The sequence below is a fragment of the Ostrea edulis genome, chromosome 6 (genome assembly GCF_947568905.1).
Source record: "Ostrea edulis chromosome 6, xbOstEdul1.1, whole genome shotgun sequence".
Classification (NCBI taxonomy): domain Eukaryota; kingdom Metazoa; phylum Mollusca; class Bivalvia; order Ostreida; family Ostreidae; genus Ostrea; species Ostrea edulis.
The window spans coordinates 14,925,017-14,945,659 of NC_079169.1; the positions used below are offsets into that span (position 1 = coordinate 14,925,017).

General features: G+C 35.5%; 3 protein-coding genes across 7 annotated transcripts; 1 reads left to right on the plus strand and 2 right to left on the minus strand.

Moving 5' to 3' along the window:
* Positions 1 to 704: 704 nt before the first annotated feature.
* LOC125648017 (uncharacterized) lies at positions 705 to 5,007 on the minus strand. Of its 2 annotated transcripts, none has more exons than XM_048874905.2 (3): positions 4,639 to 5,007; positions 2,520 to 2,723; positions 705 to 1,503 (listed from the first exon to the last, which is right to left on the minus strand). In XM_048874905.2, exons 1-3 carry the CDS (start codon positions 4,656 to 4,658, stop codon positions 1,275 to 1,277), a joined length of 453 nt encoding a protein of 150 aa, XP_048730862.1. In that variant the 5' UTR covers positions 4,659 to 5,007; the 3' UTR covers positions 705 to 1,274. The 2 variants fall into 2 exon arrangements, with proteins under 2 accessions (XP_048730862.1, XP_048730863.1); XM_048874906.2 differs by lacking the exon at positions 4,639 to 5,007 and adding an exon at positions 4,458 to 4,553.
* A 2,676-nt stretch (positions 5,008 to 7,683) lies between these two features.
* On the minus strand, positions 7,684 to 10,897 carry LOC125645441 (uncharacterized). Of its 3 annotated transcripts, none has more exons than XM_048870949.2 (4): positions 10,664 to 10,897; positions 9,757 to 9,827; positions 8,966 to 9,169; positions 7,684 to 8,248 (listed from the first exon to the last, which is right to left on the minus strand). In XM_048870949.2, the coding sequence occupies exons 2-4, from the start codon at positions 9,783 to 9,785 to the stop codon at positions 7,975 to 7,977; spliced, it is 507 nt and encodes a 168-aa protein (XP_048726906.1). In that variant the 5' UTR covers positions 9,786 to 9,827; positions 10,664 to 10,897; the 3' UTR covers positions 7,684 to 7,974. The 3 variants fall into 3 exon arrangements, with proteins under 3 accessions (XP_048726906.1, XP_055997631.1, XP_048726907.1); XM_056141656.1 differs by lacking the exon at positions 10,664 to 10,897 and adding an exon at positions 10,531 to 10,643; XM_048870950.2 differs by lacking the exon at positions 10,664 to 10,897 and adding an exon at positions 10,170 to 10,253.
* A 61-nt stretch (positions 10,898 to 10,958) lies between these two features.
* On the plus strand, positions 10,959 to 20,223 carry LOC125645440 (uncharacterized). Of its 2 annotated transcripts, XM_048870947.2 has the most exons (3): positions 10,959 to 11,102; positions 12,864 to 13,611; positions 16,389 to 20,223. In XM_048870947.2, the coding sequence occupies exon 3, from the start codon at positions 16,449 to 16,451 to the stop codon at positions 19,470 to 19,472; it is 3,024 nt and encodes a 1,007-aa protein (XP_048726904.1). In that variant the 5' UTR covers positions 10,959 to 11,102; positions 12,864 to 13,611; positions 16,389 to 16,448; the 3' UTR covers positions 19,473 to 20,223. The 2 variants fall into 2 exon arrangements, with proteins under 2 accessions (XP_048726904.1, XP_048726903.1); XM_048870946.2 differs by lacking the exons at positions 10,959 to 11,102; positions 12,864 to 13,611 and adding an exon at positions 13,775 to 14,907.
* The last annotated feature ends 420 nt before the right edge of the window (positions 20,224 to 20,643 follow it).

The window sequence follows — 20,643 nt, forward strand, 5'->3', positions numbered from 1 at the left end:
AATAAATCCCTATAACGATGTATAGAGGAAATTCCCAGGTCTATGGACTCCTCAAAAAAGTAATTATTTCCCGTTATTATGAAGAGATTGCGTAACTTGTTTCGAAATTGGTTCTGGTCGTTAATGTTTTAGGCGATTCTCTTATTCCTTATTTTCAAAGATTTTAGAGTTATGTTTCAAATAAGACACGCTCCAAGGAGCATCTCTTGTTCCCATAGCTGCGTCCTCTGCTTACAGTGAAAGCTTTTGAGGGTCAGAATGAAAGAAACACGAGTCGTCTTAAATCAAACTTTTGAAAGTCGTATAAAAGTTGCATCCTTGGGGGAAAGTAATGGAATGTCGAATATCAAGTTATACAAAAAAAAATTAGGCAAAGATACACAAGAACAAATCTCATTGCTTATATATACATGTACCGTATCCTTGTTACATTGCAAGTTCGTTTTTATTTGTTCCACATAAAATGGGGTAATTTCCTTCAACACAGTAGAATAAAGTGACGAAAAGAAATATGAGAGAAAAAGAAATATAATAGCTATTAGGCCTATATAATTTCTAAATGAATTCTCTTACGATTGAATGTCCCGAAAATATTTTTAAAATGATTACACATTGACAATGAAATGTCTCCTGTTTCTGTAAATAAATCCGGGTTTTAACCTTTGAACTGAAAATTTAACACCGAAAGAAAGAGTTGAGAGAAATATGCATAAATAAACTTTATTTAAAATAAACAACCAACCAGTGAATTCATTTCAATTTTCAAACTATTAAAAAATAGATAAATGTATCTTAATATACATAACATGTGTATAAAATTAACAAATATTTTTTAATTCAATATGTCAACATATTATAAAATTTATATCTTTGTAATGAATGGAAAGTGAAAGTAAACTAATGATTAGAGGAGCTGCGTGTAATATTTCGATATTGCATACACAAACAAAGCAGACTTCTCATATACATTTAACGTTTCTGCTCAGGTGCCTATATATTTGATGATCTTTCTGAATGGCGTCAGGTGTTTATTGCAAGACAATGTTTCCATTTGTTATTAAATCACGGTAATATAAAATTTGAAATTTTCAACTACATGTATATTACATAAATAATGAATTAAACCATTGCATGATATGAATAAATAAATTGTCTTTAGAAAAATAGCGAAAATGTAATCCTCGGAAATGCTGATAAAACGTCGAATTAATGAATTTGAAATAAAAATAAATTTAAAAAAAAAATGGATTTTAGTCATCACAGTTTTCAAACAATTACGATCTACTTTGCTTTATTCTGCAGAACACGTTCATAAATTTTCCAAAGTCCATCTTTTTCTCGTCGCCCGCCGCCGCTTTGATTAAGACTTCTAAGTTGCTGTCCTCTGTGATGTGTCCATTGGCGTTTTTCACGGTCTTTAGGACATCCCATGTTTTATCAAATTCTAAAGTACCAGCTCCTTCTGATTTGAGATTTTCAAATGTCTCAAAAAGTTCAGGAGCACTAGAAAATACAAAAACGATAAAAAGTTAGAATAAAGAACAAAATATCTTGATTAGCAGGGGGGGGGGGGAGAAAAAGAAATTTAGAAAAGGAGAACAAAATCAATTAAACGTACACGAGATATATAAATTTCAGGAAAATCTATAGGAAAGTGGGGGGTTGGGGGGAGTCAAATTCAATCTGATTATTTAGCTTACCATTAAGATCGAACTGATGACGAGTGTTTGTCTTGTTAATGGTGATTTAAAGGCTAGGCCTGTCAGCTAAATTCCTATTTCCATAACATTATCTACACTGTCTTAGATTTACTAACTTCTGAAATATTTTCACGACGGATACGATAGCCGTGTTACACAGTTATGTTTTCAGTGTATCATGTACTTTCGGTCCATAATTTGGTAACTGAAATATTTATATTTTGATATTAAAACATTTTTAAGAAGTTTCAGTGACGAGAATATGCGTGTACAAAAAAGGCAGGAAGTAAATTTATACATGTATACGGTCTAAAAACAGACTACATGTAGGCCAATATCAACAGTGTTTAGTTTTGTTGGATAATAGTTTTACCACGACAAAGCCGTGAGATAGGGGTGTCAGTGACTGGAGATATTCAAATGTCCTTCAGGCGTGTTGAAGGTCACATTCCACGGACGTCCCTACTTCATGTGACATGGGTAACTTTACACAATATCCATTCACGTTTATAATCACTTCACAGCAAAACGATTACTGCGCTATCATAACATCTAAGTATAGGTAATGTAATATAAAAGTTATAAAAACCAATGCAATTGAATATTATGCGTATAAAGAGTTTTAATATGATATTGAGTTCATCTTAAAACGAAAACCGGCGACAGGTAACGCTTTATGCACAAACGAAGTAGAACCCCCCCCCCCCCACCCACCTTAGGATGGATATCAATCGTATTATTTCTGAATCTTAGACCCCCCCCCCCCCCCAACCTTAGGATGGATATCAATCGTATTGTTTCTGAATCTTAGAAACTTACAATTCTCCCAAGTTAGTGTAGAATTGCTTAAATTCCCATTGGCTAAGTTGACCGTTTTTGTCAATGTCGTAAATTTCGAACATGAGTTCGGCCTGCTTTTCGCTCAGCTTGAAGTCCGAAGTAAACATTTTTATGGCGTCTTCTCGTTTCAGCCTCATGACGAAGTTGTGACAATATTTATCAAATATTTTCTGTGCCTCTGGCCTGTAAAAAAGAAAATACATATTTACTAAAGAGGCAATATCATCCCATCGACAGTGTCGAGTTATCTGTTTAGAATAATGTAAAATGTTTTAAATAAAGGAATAGGAACTAAGAGGTACATATTTTCATACCTTCGGCAAAGGATCGCTAATCATATTCGACAAGAAAATACGAACTAACGAATTTACCTCGAATTGTTTAATTATTCAGTATTTTAGTAGGACTATCTGTTTTGACATCAATTACGATATTGATATAAACAAAAACTCCCAGCATTTTCGTTTTCCTCAATACGGCTATGTCATTGTCAATGTGCATCCTAATGCTTCTCTGTGGGCCCAAATTGGTTGAATGAATATTATATTCTATTCTAGATATCATAATCTGAAACTTGTAGTTTCCGAAGATAAATGTTGCAATATATAAAACACTTTCAAGAAATTGCTCGGAATAAGTTGGTTAAACAAAAGTTCATGTGCATTTATAAATAAGATTTTAACACCCCACACCCACCCGATCGCACAAAAAAGCTCCTGTTACGTAAAGTATTAAATTGAAACACTGGTGAAAATTTAGTACGTGTATATCCTGCCACACGCAGATTTATCTGACAACGCATTCTTGCATTCTCTAAAAAAAAAAATCAACACATGAAAGTCGTGACCCTAATTGACATATTCACATAATTCAGCATGCGTTCATTGGTAACCCAAAACTGTAGATTTCTTCAGTATGGAAATGAAAGTGAAAATAAGAAAAACAGCGCATTCCATCGTTAGCGTTACGATGTTAAATTCTGGATATGTTCGTTTGTAAACAGAGATTGGGGCATGATCGCCAAACTAAACAATTTTGTTATAGACCTTCATTATATTCTCTCCTTGCTCGAGTCGACACGACAGGGGTTTAGGCAATATTGACAGCGTTTAGTGGGTGATAAGTAGTGTGGGGGCGTGGCACCTTAATGAAAACATCCTTAATCATGTGAATTCCCTTCCCTCACCTGGACGGGTAGCAGATAAAAGTTGAATTACCTGTTTTCCTTTTTTTTCATTAAAAAGAATCCTTTGCAACATTTTGGCGTGTTTTTAGACATTTAAACCTTATAATTGTACATTTTGCATTGCATGCTATATTAAACACGAAAAATTGTATCAATTGAATAAGGAAAAGTGAAATAATTGATATGGTTTCAATAGAGGATCATGCTAAAAAATATCCGAACAAAATCTATGTAAGGTACAGATATTAGGATTTTATTTTCTTTAAAAGAAAATAAATCCGCCCCTCTGGTGAAATGAAAATAATGCAAATGAGACTGGCATAATAAGAATGTGAAAGGAATGTGTTAGTAACTACTGTTTATGTAATGCGTTTATCTTATCGAGTCGCGCTTCGTCTCCCGTGCTATATAAGTACATGATGACTTATTTAACAACCGCACGTGCAGTACTACTATTCCTTCATGCATAAAATTTAATCGATTGTTATTTGATCTTCCATCTTTGCATATTGATTTTTAACTAACAGCGTTTTTAAGAGAAATATTACCTTTGTTACATAATTGTGAATAAATAGAATGTCTGATCAATATTGACAAGTGCACATATTGCACACCACACGTGTTTTATGAATGCACATTGAAGAGTCGCCTTAGAATTATTAATTTTTGGCAATATCATATGGCTAGTCAATATTTAGTTAGATTTTAAAATGGATAAATACAAATCCCACCTTAATCCTTGCTTGAGACGGACTTATTTTCCCCTGTTTATACAGGCATTAGAAAATAATCTAGTGTCATCAACGAAATTCACACGATGTCAGGTGAACGGTAGTGTTAAAGCATTATAAATAGACACTAAAGGTAGCTTGTGATTTTTAATTAAAATACGAATAAAAATATTATACTCACGGGAGTTTTCTTGATGCCATGCTTCTCGTTTTTAAAATCCTAGACAAATGTTTCCCATTTATGTATCAGCGATGTTTTAATCGTCACCTCTTTAGGCCAAAATGTTTATTTTTGCCATTAAAGGTATAGACGGTAGAGCGCATGCGTCTGCAACAGGGATGTCATGTTTGGATGACTGAGTCACACCGTGGTCAATGCATTTTTTCAGTGGCTGATTCGCGTTCATGGTGACATATTACAATTGAAATATGAAAATTAACAATGCCTGCTTGATGTTGAATTTTTGCCACAATAGACGGAAAATTAAGGTCGATGATTATCGCACAAAGACCTCGGTATTCGCCCACGTTATAAATAAAAACAGTCACCATTAGCAATGTGGCAAGATTTTATCTCAGGATTTCGACAGTGACCCAAAACAATTTTAATTGTTCTGTACCATAAACAAAATCTGCGCTCTTATGAATGAGAAAAGATAAAATTTTAAAAATACTTGTACCCCAGTTATGGTGTTACTGTGCAGCAAGCTCACGTTCTTAAACACAGAGTGCAGGTAATTCGGTAAACTGACAAAAAAGGAAACTTATTTTGAATAAAGAAAAACCGGTCTTATCAAAGTGACGTTTTCAATTTATATATACATCGAATTCGAATATTTTCATGTGTGTGTGTGTGTGTGTGTGTGTGTGTGTGTGTGTGTGCAAGATATGATATTATTATGGAATACATCCTGGGACTCAATTTTATTAAATCCAAGAACATGGCACTCAAGAAGTAATATAACTGAAGAACGATGCACGCTAACTCTGGATTCCCGCCTTCATTTTTAACTCGTATATTCTAAACAGCTTTGCAATTTTGTATTTTTTTTAATGCAAAGTAAAATACATTAGTAATTAATTATCAACTGTAATACCAATGTTAATTTAATTAATTGTTCTTAATTTCAACTCCTTTTGATTAGGGGTAGAAATATGTGTTCCTTTAAACCGGGCTTTAAAATGTCATATATTTTACAATGTTTATTGATATCAATAAATAACCTTTTAATTTGTTAAGTCACTTTTTATTATTGAGTAAAAAAAAAGGCTAATCTTCATTTCTCACACGTATGCATGCATATTTGTTTATTTAAATTCATCATACTTTTTATTTTGCATTGAAACTGCGACTTTTCACATGAAATGCGCGATTGATTCTGTTTCACAAACGCGCATTTACATGGATTTTGCATATACCTTGTCTATTTCCCAGTCAGAGGCTGAACATGTTTCCTGCTCAAGGAGAAATGCAGAATTTATACTAAAACTTAACAAATACACATCTAATATGCCTGTAGTAAGTAAGCTGCGATCACGTTCCTGTAGATTTGTATGGGTGTGTTTGAATGGCTTTGATGTTTGATCTCCATGTTAATAAGTACAGAAGGCAACACTTCCACTACATCAACTACGATAATACTGGCAGGGAAATTCCAGAAATTCATATGTCAGTTTCATAAGTAGGGATTCTCTCGCGATTTTTATGACAACTTTCGTGTTTTTGATAATCAGATCAGAATTCATGTTCGCACTTTTGATACTGCACCATACAGAAAACGCCAGATTTATTTTCGAGCTTTTGATAGCAAGACAAGATCTGGAAGAGAGAACCCAGATACAATGTACCTGGGAAGAGACCACCGACCTTCCGAAAGCAAACTGGGAAACTTTATACTAAAACTTTCAACAAATTCAAAAAATTTCAACAAACATTCTGTAAATATTTCATGGTATATATATTTTTACGCTTTTAATAGTTACGTCAGATTTCATTTTCGTGCTTTTAATATGTCAGAGGGGCCTCCGTGGCCGAGTGGTTAGAGCATCGCGCTCAAAATCACACGGCCTCTCACCTCTGTCGAATCCCTCTCGCGCCGGTAAGTGAGAAAGTTTCCCAGTTTGCTTTCGGAAGGTCGGTGGTCTCTTCCCAGGTACATTGTATCTGGGTTCTCTCTTCCACCAATAAAAACTGGGCGCCACCAGATAACTGAAAAATTGTTAAGTGTGGCGGAAAGCATCAATCAATTAATAGGTCAGATTTCATTTTCGCGCTTTTAATAGTTAGGTCAGATTTCATTTTCGTACATTCAAAAGGTCAGATTTCATTTTCGCGCTTTTAATAGTTAGGCGAGATTTCATTTTCGTACTTTCAATAGGTCAGATTTCATTTTCGCGCTTTTAATAGTTAGGTCAGATTTCATTTTCGTGCCTTTTTGTCGATTTTCATGTACCTTGCACTGTAATGAAAATACTTTACTATTTAGATCGAATTGGTCATATCTTTTAGCATAAAAATATGAACTTTGGCATTAGATAATAGCTGCTATCATGTCTGGAGAAAACCCATTAACGGCAAACTGACAACTCAACTTTATGACAAACGGGATGATTTCAGCTTCTCCATCGTCAACTTCCCATATTTATGTACCAATATTCCATTATCACCTGCATATGGTGTTTATATCTCTCAACTGATTCGATATGCAAGAGCTTGTTCTGCGTCGAGGCAAGCTACTGACAAACAAGTTGATGGTACAGGGGTTTCAAAAGTCTCGATTGAAGTCAGCATTTCGCAAATTCTATGGTCGTTATAACGATCTAGTTCGTCAATACAACCTATCATTGGGTCAAATGCCGTCTGACGTGTTTCATACCGATTGTTAGGCCGTTCTTGTCACACTGATTTTGACTACAGATAACTCCGTTTACCTGATCAGGATATGGGGCTCACGGCGAGTGTGACCGGTCGACAGGGGGTGCTTACTCCTCCTAGCCACCTGACCCCACTTCTGTTGTGTCCATGGGTCCGTGTTTGCCCAGCTATCCATTTTATATTGCTTGTAGGAGTTATGAGATTGATCACTGTTCGTGATCTTCACCTTTCATTAGTGTGACGTGTAGTTCTTATCAGAATTTTTATGGAACATGCGATTTCCGTTTATTGTTGTAAGGTTTAACCTAGCACATTTCATTTGCACGGAAAAGAAGCACAAAAGGATTAATCTTCGTTTTTCAAGTTAATTTTATTTTGTCATGGTAAAAAAGTGAAAAAGATCAACAAAACAATAGACATATTTTAAAAAGTCACATGATCGATATACTGAACATGTCACATGATCGATGTACAATGCACATCAAGAAAGATAACACTTGTATGATAAGCGTAGGTATGGTTACAATGAAATATTCAGATTATTATTAAAAATTAAATTCTTGAATATTAAAACAATCTGAACTGAATCAACAACACCATCTAAAATTATGTCAAAAAGTTCCCCGTTATGGTAATTTACACTCATTCACTTCCAAGCACGTGGCATTTGGCGTTCTTTGGGGGTGGGGGACTGTTATAAACTTTCAGGCGCTTGAAGAGACTGACGAATTTTCCTATGTCTATAAAGCCTTCCTCGTCCGAGGCTGTTTTTAGGAAGAATTCGATCTCGCGTGGATCTAATTTTCGCCCCGTGGCGGTTGTCATGAGTTCGAGCCCTTGTTTCGCTTCCAGCTGATCTAGTTTCCCGCTGCGGTCCACGTCCAATTCATGAAATTTTTCCAACATTTCACTGGCGCTGTAAAAAAAAAAAATGAAAATAATGACATCATTTTTTAAAATAAGAAATCAATTTGTAATTAAGCGTATATATAGATACCATTCCTTGTGAAATAAGACAAGAATTGCTTGATATTAATGTCTTTAAGTAGATGAATATAAATTCAGTGATATATTTGATTATGTATATATATACTTAGCATACTCAATGATTCGGTGCAGGCGAAGAGGAACTACCAGTGTTTAATACATACAATCTGCAGGAATAATGATTTTCGCAAACTTCTAGAAACCCACTGCCTATACCTCACATTTCAAAACCCTCTGATAACTTCTTGATAACAGTTTTGATATACTTCAGAAACATATGTTGTTGTTTTTTTCATTTCAAATATCAAAGCAACAGTCACCACATTCACGTTATCAGGGAGTTAGATTTGAAAATATTCCAACACACTCACCCAGCTCTGTAAAAAATTAAAAAAAGAAAACACAAGGAATTAGTGAATTATCCTAAAATGTTAACGTAAATTGTGAAATGAACAAGAAAAATGCATATATATTATATGTAGGAATCGCACACAACACGGTTATATTCTAAGGAAGATAAATCACTCGATGATACATGTTTTCACCGCAAACAAACATGAGTTTGCAATCGAATTATTAATTTTGAGCCGTGAATATTGGAAACATGCTTATATTTGGTGATTAGGGAACACACACGAGGACATACCCGTTCCCGACAGTCTCGTAGAATTGTTGGAATTCCCATATACTCATGATGGAGTTTTGGTCTTTATCAAAAGTATCAAACATGCACTCCGCTTCTGCGTCATTCAAACTGAACTCGGCCTTCAGAAGATTAATGGCATCCGGCTTCTTCAAGCTTCGAACATTCTGTTGGGCATATTTCTCAAAGATGGATTGAACTTCTTTTCTGGAAGAAGAAATTATCAGAAACAGTTAATATTGTCGTCAAAAGGTTCAATTTTCGTATGATAAAAACCGAAGCAGTCTCAATTTGGTGTCTGATGACCGTCCGGCGCTCTTGGTCTATGTGTAGTGCAAGATTCTAGCGTTCAAACAGGGACTCAATACTTAATTATCTAGTTTATCTAACATTTCTTGAATTCATCAGGAAAATGGTCATTATCATAAATGATACGAAGAATTGGCATTGTCGATAAAAATCGAACCATCCCAATTCTATTTGAAAACACATCAAGAACTTTTTATGACCTGATAACAATGCCTGTGCGCTGTTTTCTCCAGCACCCCATTCTGTGCGCTAGACTAGAAAAGTGTTTTTGTTTTGATCTGAAGACTGATACTTCCTGGTGAAGCAGAGAAGACAAACATTCTTAAAAAAGATATATCAGCTTGCCAGCTCTGTGTTCACTTCTGAGAAGTGTGTGTGTGCGTGCGCGCTGACAGTGTGTGTATATTACTGTCATAACCAATACACTTAATACTGGAACCATCTGATCAGCTGATCAATAGTGGGTAGAAGGTACATGTACTTACGGGATTTTTCCTCTTCTCATCATCGCCATTTCGTCTTTTTTGTGTGGAGTCTCTGGAATGTTGGCTTTGAGCTGAAACAAATGAAGTATATAATGAAAACCACAGACGAATTCAAAATTTATAATGATCAGGAATCTGCCGATAACACAGACTAACGATAGCTCTCTGAGAGAGAGCGGGAAAAAATGAGATCATCACATTCTTACTTGAAAAATGAATCATGCAGGCTAGAATCACACAAAATGGACCGTATATTTCCGAAATTTCCAAAAATCGGGAGGGGCTGGGTTAATTATTTCAAGATTTCAGATTTTTCAAGTTGGATGAATGATTCATAATCGTTATTCTCAATTAGCAATAGAGAAGTGGAGGAAATAGATGAAACGGTTCATCAGTCTTTGTGAAACACTTACTTGTAAGCTTTCTGAATTCTGACAAGAGAACAAGAAAGGCAATGAGAAATAATAAAATGAATTCTTTGCAATTGGTTGTGCGTGAATCCTCTATAACTGACTTAGGAATGTCGGTAAAGATAAGACTTCCCCCCCCCCCCCCTCTTATGAAGATAATCATGCAGTTGTTAGTAGTTAAATACAGAATTATTTCGATTCAGTTTGTTGTAGATTTTGACGTTTCAAAACATTGAATGATACAGAATAAAAAGAAAAATACGTACATGTCAACAATGAGATGATATATATTGTATATTAAAACCTTCATTTTAATTATCAACAGTGCTGAATAAATTAACAATGAATGCTACACCGGTATAACCTGCTGGTAAAAATAAAAATATATGGATGTCTTTCCGGCAATTCTAGAAATAAGGATATAATCCCTCAGGAAAACTCCCTCCCTCGCGGTAATGGCTACACGTATTGTTGTATTAATATCTGTATAATCTTACCTGATTAATGTTACACAACACTTTTGTTTCTTGCCAGACTTCCGCTCCTGTCGTGTATATATACTTCTCGCCGTATGGGTGCAGCGTATGTGTCTACAGATTCTGGAAACTCTTCGTCATCCTTAGGCAATGCTGACTTATTCCTTGTTTTCGAGAATGGTTTCTATTTATAGAAGGCAGAAGAGTCATATCCCTATGGATAAATCACGGGGGTGGGGGTCAACTTGATAAATGAATTGCTGGAAAATGATTTGGAATTGTAGTATATATATTTGTCGTCGTAGATTCTGTTTTGTGGTGTGTTTTTTTTTTAATGCACTCAGCTGTCCAAACAAAGGAATTCTTTGATGGGATTTATTGTCAAAGATATTGAAATTTGTGTATTTAAAATTGACTAGTTATGGCATGGTACTATTGTATCAAGATTCAGTCATTGGGGGTAAGAATCGACTCCATAATATTTTCTGTTTAGGTACGGATAAAAAGGTATATCTTTTATATATATTCATACCATCTGTCGCTTAACAATGTATATCATATTTACATTTATTTGTACAGTGTAAATATGTTTCACATTTGTCAATGATATATTATACTTTATTTACAGATGGGTGGTTGTAATTGATGTACTGTTTCAAGTAAGGAAGTTTATCCCCAACTCTGTTATATCGACATACAGAGGCGATCGTGTTCTAGTTTGTTTACATATTGTTTATTAAGGTAGTGTCGAATAGATGCGTAAAATTTTCCTGAAGTTAAATTTTTTTTTTTAACTTTAATATTTTGTTCTAATGAACAAAACCTCTTCTTGTGCATGGTATAAAAGAAATCTATCCTATCATTTTTTTCTCTCTCTCCACATATAGTTTCAAATATATTCACAATTCATTTTCGTATTCGATTCATGATAGTCCCCAAGAACTTTCAAAGGAAAACCAGATATTTAAAAAAAAAAAAACCCACCTGGTTTTACAGGATAGACAGTTGACCAGACATGTTTTGTAAAATAACCACATATTTTAAAATCATTGCCTAATAGCTTTGAACCCAATGAAGATTAGGAGACATATTTACTAAAGCTCAAGGGTATTTAACGTTCGTGATTGTTTTCATATGCACAGTTTCAATTTAAAAAAAATTATCATAAATTGTAATTTAGTTTCTGCGAATGAACGGAGGAGACTCCATTGCATTTCCATATGAAAATTTTCGTCAGGAATTTTCCGGTTTTCAAGGGAAAAAAACAGTATTAAAAACATATATTTCTATAGATTTTTTCTCCAGTCATACATTTCTGTGCAGCTTCAGTTATAAACATTAAATGTTGGGCCCCTTGTATAGATTTCGTCATCCCACCCGTACGGACGTTTTCCTGTCTCCACCCATGATATGAGGTTCATGACTGAATGGTCAGAATGATATACTCTTTATTTATTTTTTTTTTTTTTTGGTGCATTACAGGAACTCATATCCTCCAGGACGCTAGAACCTTTACTTCCTTTTTAAACAATCTGTTCTTCTAATTATTTCCTTTTACATTATATAGTAATATCTAAGTAAGTTATAAATCGGGAAACTCCGTTCCCCACCGTTCAAGTTCATTTATTTTTCACTCACACCATTAATCAATGGTACATGAGGTACAATAAATAATAAATGAATCGTGAATAGAAACCCATCCCATGGTAAGAATAACAACTGTTTTACAAAACTTTATGATGTATTAACATATCAATGATTAATTGTACAAAGCTACTGACGGAGTCAATGGTTTGAATTTCCACATTTAGAGATCATCGTCACTAGAGTGAGAAAGATGATGCAAATGTATAAAAGGATACCCACATCCGCCCCAGCCCGGAGTGGTACTCACGCCCTGCGGAACCAAATATAGTTGTAATATATATATATATATATATATATATATATATATATATATAAGAACGAAAACCCAACTCTTGATAAAGACGCGGGATTGCGTCGAAAATTTGAGTTTTAAATAATCAACAGGGTCGTGGCTTTTCAGTGCGCTTATATATATATATATATATATATATATATATATATATATATATCGTGGTGTGCGTGTGTGTGTGCTATTTTTATATATTCATTTCACCCCACCCATTTTTAAAAACTCTTTATTTTATAAATATCTAATTATCTCATTGTTATTCCAACGTAACCTTGATGTTTCCAGATCTGTAAAGGATACAAAATCACCAGATCATCACCAGATAACCAGATCATCACTAGATCATCACCAGATCATCACTAGATCATCACCATATCATCAGATCATTACTAGATCATCACTAGATCATCACCAGATAACCAGATCATCACTAGATCATCACTGTATCATCACCAGATCATCACCAGATAACCAGATCATCATCAGATAACCAGATCATCACTAGATCATCACCAGATCATCACTAGATTATCACCAGATCATTAGATCATCACTAGATCATTACCAGATCATCATCAGATCATTACTAGATCATCAACAGATCATCACTAGATCATCACCAGATCATCACTAGATCACTAGATCACCAGATCATCACCAGATAACCAGATCATCATCAGATCATCACTAGATCATCACCAGATCATCACTAGATCATCACCAGATCATCACCAGATCATCACTAGATCATCACAGAAGTGGAAGATATGTACCATGCAGTTTGCTTTTGATGCTTTATCTCTGAGAACTGGGAACTTTTAAAACTTTAGCCATTGGTGACACCTCTTTACATTTCCAAGAACAAAAAAAAAAACCCACACACACAACAGAAATATCCACTTCAGGTCTTACTCGACATTACTTGGAGGAACTTGCTTAGGATAGAGAAAATCAAGATGGCATCAGGGATCGTTTCTGTGGTGACAAGCTACACATACAAAATATATCTTCTGTCTGTCAGTTTTAAAGAAGGGTAAGTCTTGAAATTATATGTAAATCTATTTGTCGAAGGCTGAGAGCATAGCTACCCCATCTTGTCTTCTTGCTGAAATTATTGTATACCACAACAGTACATGTACATGTTACATTCAAACAGTGCTTGTGTATTCAATTTTATGTTGTGATAATTGATTTTTATTTTTAATGCATAATAAAATGTTTAATACATTTCATTCATTTTATGAGTATCTTCAACGTTTGAATTCTTATAAGGATTTTTATGGGAATATGCATCCAGAATATTTAATTCTTGATTATGAATTGTTTTTCTATCTGAGAGTAATAATAAATCTTGGTGGGTTGGAGGGGTTGTCTTATCATAATTTTGTTTTGTTAACTGGAGTAGAGAAGTCTTTTAATCATACGCTTAATAATTGTCGTCAGACGTTTACAATATCCGATTCTCGGTAAGGGTGTACATGTATATATCAGATCGAATTTGTTTCTTTTTCGTGTAAATCAAACCTAAACCTGGCGTGGCCTGATATACACGGATACGTATATTGTATGCGGAACTGTCGGAATAAGATAATCTGTTAGGAAGGGCAAGGCCGCATGCGCAAACAGACTTTCTACTCACCTTGTACATGATAAGAAATGTGGGTGTGGATATCAACTTAATCGCTTGTTTGTTATTTTGAAATCTATACACCAGTGGGGTGTTATTTGAAAACGAAATTAAAATATAGCGCATTTCTTCTTTTTTCAGACAAAATTTTCAAGCACTGTTCAAACATTCCCAATCCGAATCCAAGCTCGCGTATTCCTTAAAAAGAAAGCAAAGTTTCAACAGATTTTTCAGATCCCTGCATGCAACACGGAGATTCAACTGTCGAAACATCTCTTAATCATTATGACGTTAATTACGTAATCCGCCACTGACCAATGTTTACATCCAACACGAGGAATTTATTTAGATTGATTAACTACGAATTTTGAACATTGTGCAAAAGAGCCCCCGCATGATCGCTGCAAATCTGAGTTACTGAAAGAAACAGATGCAACGAGTAGCGTTAAAACACACGTTAATATCAAATCCCGTTTATTAGCCGCGCGTTTCGCTATCAGAAAACTGTTAGGTGTGTAGAGAATACAAAATAATTCTGCACAAAATATGACCCATCTTCGGCTAAAGCTAAAAATAGCCTGACGTCGTGAAAGAGCTGCTCCGTGTTGGGAACCTGAGGAGTAGTGAGTTGTGTTTTGCGGATTTTCTTTGGTTTGGACAGGAAAAAAGCTTGGATCTAGTTTGAAATTGTGTTTGAGAATGGTAGGTACCACGTTTTCATTTATAATACTTTTGGTGGGTTTTCTTGTAAAACCTTGATGACCGTCATATTTATGATTCTATTGATGTCGTGCATTCCGGCCCGCCATTTTCGCTTGCTCTTTGTTAGCTTAGTGAGAAAGACATCAAATTTGGCACTGCTGGTATTCGGAAACTTGTTTTTTGCAGTCGCTAGTGTTGAAAATATTCGCAAGACGCATGACGTCATTTTCGAAGACATGATAAACTATTTTTACAAGATAATTAAACTACAACAGATCAAGATATTTAATCGAAGAAAAAAAAATGTTGATTTACACAATCAGGTCATCAGCCTCTCAGAGTACAGTACAAAGCGGCTGTATATTTCAGATACAATGTTATATACAGCAAAAGCTCTGAGGGACATCAATTAGTCATACAAAAACATGCCAGCCTCTTTGATCAGAAAACCGTGCGGCCTTACGACATTCCATTAAGATAGAGTAAATCGTGATAAGTTTGTATATTTGGCTTTATATTACATTAAATCAAAAACTGAACTTCAATAAAGATGAGGAAAATACTTCAGCAAATGTTTGGGGTTGTTATTAATGAAGAACATCGATGGGTCGTCGATCTGTATGTAATAAACAAAGGGGCAGATGCCCACACTCGATATCCCATTGCTGGTGATTATACAGTTAATTTACATCTAACGATGAGCATGCAATTTTATGAAACGTTTTGTTTATTTTGGTCAGAATCTTTTATCTTTTCGAAAATCTGGATAATAATTCAATTGATAATGTGTATACACATTGAAATGGCAATCTACCAGATGATGCCAAATTTAGATTTGCATTGATAGATTTTAAGTTAATGAATTTCTCATCATTCCCCACAACTTTCTATCCTTTAGTAAATTAGACAGGTGTTTTAATTACATTTTGCTTCTACATTTGAACATTCTCATGCAGATTACAGACACGATTTCTCAAGCAAAAAGAAATTTTCTAATCCAAAATGCAAGATAGGCTGTTCGAATTACGTCAACACAGATTATTTTAAAAACCCAAGATTTGAGTTGGCATAGACACAAAGCAGATCTTAGATGGGATAAATACAAGTCATATAAAGCTAGTTTATTTTTCTTTCCACTGGGTCATACTATCGTTTGTTATCTTTGCACTGCAGTTGTCATCCGTCAAACATTTAACTGATTGCTGCTGGGTTAGGTTTTTAAAATCCACACAAATTGCCGCGTGCTTTTCATTTGTCTTGTAGTGGAGATGTCAATTTGATGCAAATTGAACTTTGTAATATAAGGAACCAATGAAATATACTCATTTATTTACCCCCCCCCCCCTCCTGCCTTTGAAATAATGCATTTTGATCTTGCAAATAATGATAGGTGGAAATTGTATAACCATTATATATTTCTAATGTTTATTTTAATTACGAATTTTTGTCAAATTACAACATTTCGTAATCCTTTACTACAGGTTCGACCTTGGGAAAAAAGCCATTGAGAGGCAGAATAAAAATCAACCATGTGACCTCGAATGAACGTTGTCGTTTCCAACAAAGCCTTGCTATCACCCGCTTCTGCTTTCTCAAAGCCAACTAACAAGCACAGCAAAAGAACTCGCAAGCATCAACGTTACCATGAGCGACGAACGAGTACAAGCAGCAACAGCAGCATTTATAACGCAAACAATGATAAAAGACATCCGGTAAAGAAGAGGTCACGACATCGAAGAAAAATGGGAACGTGCACTTCAAAGAAAAAACCCAAAGAAAATCCAGAAACGGCTGACACGGAAGATGTGTGGAAGAAACGGACAGATGTACCAGTACTGGAAACAACTGAGACTGGTTTGTATAATTTTAGGAGAGATGATCCACTGATTACTGAACTGAAATCGGTTCTGCCAAGTAGAAATGCTGTTGAAAATACTAATGTTCCACCTAGTACAAAAGGAATCAAGATGGCGGACGATTCTTCTTCCGGTAGCCATGGCTTTGTTACACCATTATCAACTCCGCCAGTCAGGAGAATCCAGCATCCCGTGTTTAAGGTTGCCACTCCTCCACCATCTAGGAGAGTTGTGGAATCTGAGACCAGCAAAATTTCGAGTCCCGTTCTTCGCCGTGTCAAGAAACAAAGTGAGGTGGTACCACCTTCCCCGCCTCCACGATACAACGAAGTCTTTCAAACGGAACTTCCGCGAGAAGTAAAAGAATTGGAAGCAGCGCCCGAATTACCTCCGCGAAGAAATAGGCTAGGAAGCAACAAACTTTCGAGTCCTAGTCTTTCGAGAAGAGTAGAAAATAAAAAGGATTACCTAAATACACCTTTCAGCAAATCACAGGAAGAGAAAGCCGATACGTTTGAATTAAAGAATAATGAAAAACAACTAAGATGTGAAAATTGCAATTCCCCCGTATTAATAAGAAAAGATGATCGTGCTCCTACGCCTCCTCCTCGAAAAACACAAGTTAAAAATAATCAAGAATCAGTTCAACTTGACTCACCTTCTCTTCGTAGAGCATATCCTGTGTTCAAAATTGAAACACCCCCTCCTACAAGACGGACTATTGAAACGAATAAGAAGAAATCTGAAATTCAATGCAGTGAAAGACCAAACGCTATTGAGAATAATGAACTACAATCCAAAGTTCCACATTTGGAAGCTGCCGAGACACAACCTCTTCCTTCGAAAGAAAACGATTCTTCTAGACCACTATACTCTACAATTTCAAAACCAAAGCGAACTGAAATTACACCCCCTGGAACTATTGTTAGAAGACGAGATAAGGAAACAGATGATTCACTTGTTGTCCGTGACGATTCCAGGTATCTTGTTAGACAGGAGAAAACTTTGTCAATGGAAATTGAGGAGGAGAACCTCCGCAACTACTTGAGGGAGCACGCGGGAAAATCCTCGGCCACAATGAATGTACTTCCAGGCCCAGTTCTTGTGAAACAGTGTACTTTGCCATCGCCCGCCAGAGCAGTTTTAACCGATGTTCCTCCACCCAGTCCGAATTCTCTCGAGATACTAGAAGAAGAGGAAGATATAGAAGATGATGAGCATGAAGATAAACAGGACAGAAAAAGTAAAGAGATGGACGAGTTCAATGATATTGTGTGTCAGCGACTTTCACAGCTTTTAGAAACAAAAGAAATGGCGCACGGTAGTGATTTGAAAGATTATAAAGAAAATTTGGAAGATAATACAAGCTACAAAAATCAGATTGACAGGGACAACAAAGTGTTACCAATTGAAACCGTTCCACCTCCTCCAGAATATTTTGACGATTTCTCTTTAGATCTCATGAACAACAATAAACAGGGAAATGATGCAATTGAAAACATTGTCAATAAAAACGAAGTTATTGACTGTTTATCAAAGGATAAAAATACGCTACTTTCAAGTACGAATTCCACCAGGCAAAATATTCCACTCCAAAACAAATTCAACTATAAGGACTATTGTCAAAGTAAAAAACAGACAAGCAGGGGGATACAGGAGAAAATAAATCTCATCAGTGAAGCCACTGCATCATCAGGTCGCGAAGATCCGGATGGAATTTCTGATAAAGTAGTGATCGAGGAAAGTATTGTACCAATTTCAATTAAGCGAAGGAGTTACGAACCATCTGGCGAAAATAGACAATCAAATCTTTTATGCGATGTAATTCAATCATATGTGAAACCCGAGGAATCCGACATAGAGAAAATCATGAACGAACCTGTCATCAGCAAAGGCACGGTTAACGTCCAGGAAAAGAAGAAAAAATCAACCTCTCTTGATAGGAAGCCATCAAAGCTTGACCAGTCGTTGAAAAAGCTTTTTGAAGTTCCCGTTAAGGAGGATACGTATGACAAACTTCTTCCGTTAGAGTCTTTCTTGGATGATGTAATGGATCAACCATTACAGTCAGAGGGAACACTTCCATACGACCCGTTTGATTTAGATGAGAGGATACGCAGTAGAAGAGTGTTGGCAGGTCGACAGTCTGTCACCAGAACAGAATCTGATATTGACATTTCAGAGCCAGGCGATGACTGGAGAGATGACATTAGTTCGGACAGTAATCAGGCGGATGACGAAGACGAAATAGAGAGTGGGGAGGTAGTTTTCAGCAAATCTTACCCAGATACCCGAAGGTATTCGGAAAAACGGCAGGGACGAGATATTGGGTATAGCGCTGCATTTCAACAAGGAACATTCCAAGACGGCGAAGATGAAGTTGATTTTTCAGATGATGAATACGATGATGTTGAAGATTACGATGTTGAAAACGAAGATGAAGACCCCGACGAGACTTTGTGGATCGATGAAAAACATTTGGAAAGATGTGATTCGGAACCAGTGGCTTTCGGAGCAGACTATTATCCTATGGAACACCCAAGAGATGCTAGTGATGTAGCATACAACAGTGCGAGAAGGCAGATGCATGAAATCCACTCACATTTACTGAACTTGAGAGATCAGATGGAATATCTTGCAGACGAGTCGGAAAATTCTAATTTGAAACCAAGTAGATGTAGTGGAATTTCAGTTGAAAAGAAATCATAGCATTGTTTTTACCATTTCAGTTTTTCTGATAAATAATTTGCGATAAAGTTAGTATGCAGAATGTGTGAACAAATTAACATGCTTTAGATTTTCATGCTTTTCCTAACAAAAATGTTGTTGTAAGCTATAGTCTACCTAGTATTAAAGTTTTTACTACAGTTAATAAAAGTATCGAAGTCTTTACTATTGTAAATAAAAGTATAAGGTATCAAAGATTTTGCTATAATTGAAAATTAAATGTTCAAAGTTTTTGCTTTTTGTAACTAAAAGTTTCAAAGATTTTGTAAAATCAAAGTTGTCACTATAGTTTACCAATGCATATTTTTGTTAGGTTTGTTTGATTTGTACATAAAGATACTATATTTTGGAAGATTTTACATCCAAATAACACATAGCTATTGCTACCTTTCCTAAGCCTCATACTTTGATTTAGCATACAATCAGACGTAAATGAGTGGTAAGCATTAACACTTAGTAGTTTGAATACAGCTAAATGAGTCACTATAGACAACATGCTAGATCGGTTTTTCAATAGACATTTAGCAGGAAACAATAGTTGCGTATTACAACGCAGGAAACAATAGTTGCATATTACAACGCAGGAAACAATAGTTGCGTATTACAACGCAGGAAACAATAGTTGCGTATTACAACGAATTTTCTGGAAAGAAATGATTGTTATCTGAAGACATCAAATTTGTTTAACTCATTGAAATATATATTACTGAAAATAAATTAGCAGAAACCTTGATTGACATATCTTATCATTTTTGGTGAATATTGCTAAAAGTAAAGTTAAGAATTTGTATAGATCATACAGTAAATACTACACTGTACCCCCCCCCCCCCCTCTTCCTCCCTTGGTTTCTCTCTCTTTATCTGCTCTCTCTATCCCTCTGCTTTCTGTTCATTCTCTGTCTTGCTCACTCCCTTGGTCTCTCTTGCTTTTTTCTTTCTCTTTATTTGCTCTCTCTATCTTTATCTGCTCTCTCTCTCTCTCTGCTGTCTCTATCCATCTTCTTTCTTTATGTTTATTCTCTCTCTGCTCGCTCTCTCTCTCTTGTTCTCTCCCTATGGGCTCTCTCTCTCTCTCTCTCTGCTGTCTCTATCAATCTTCTTTCTTTATGTTTATTCTCTCTCTCTTGTTCTCTCCCTATGGGCTCTCTCTTGT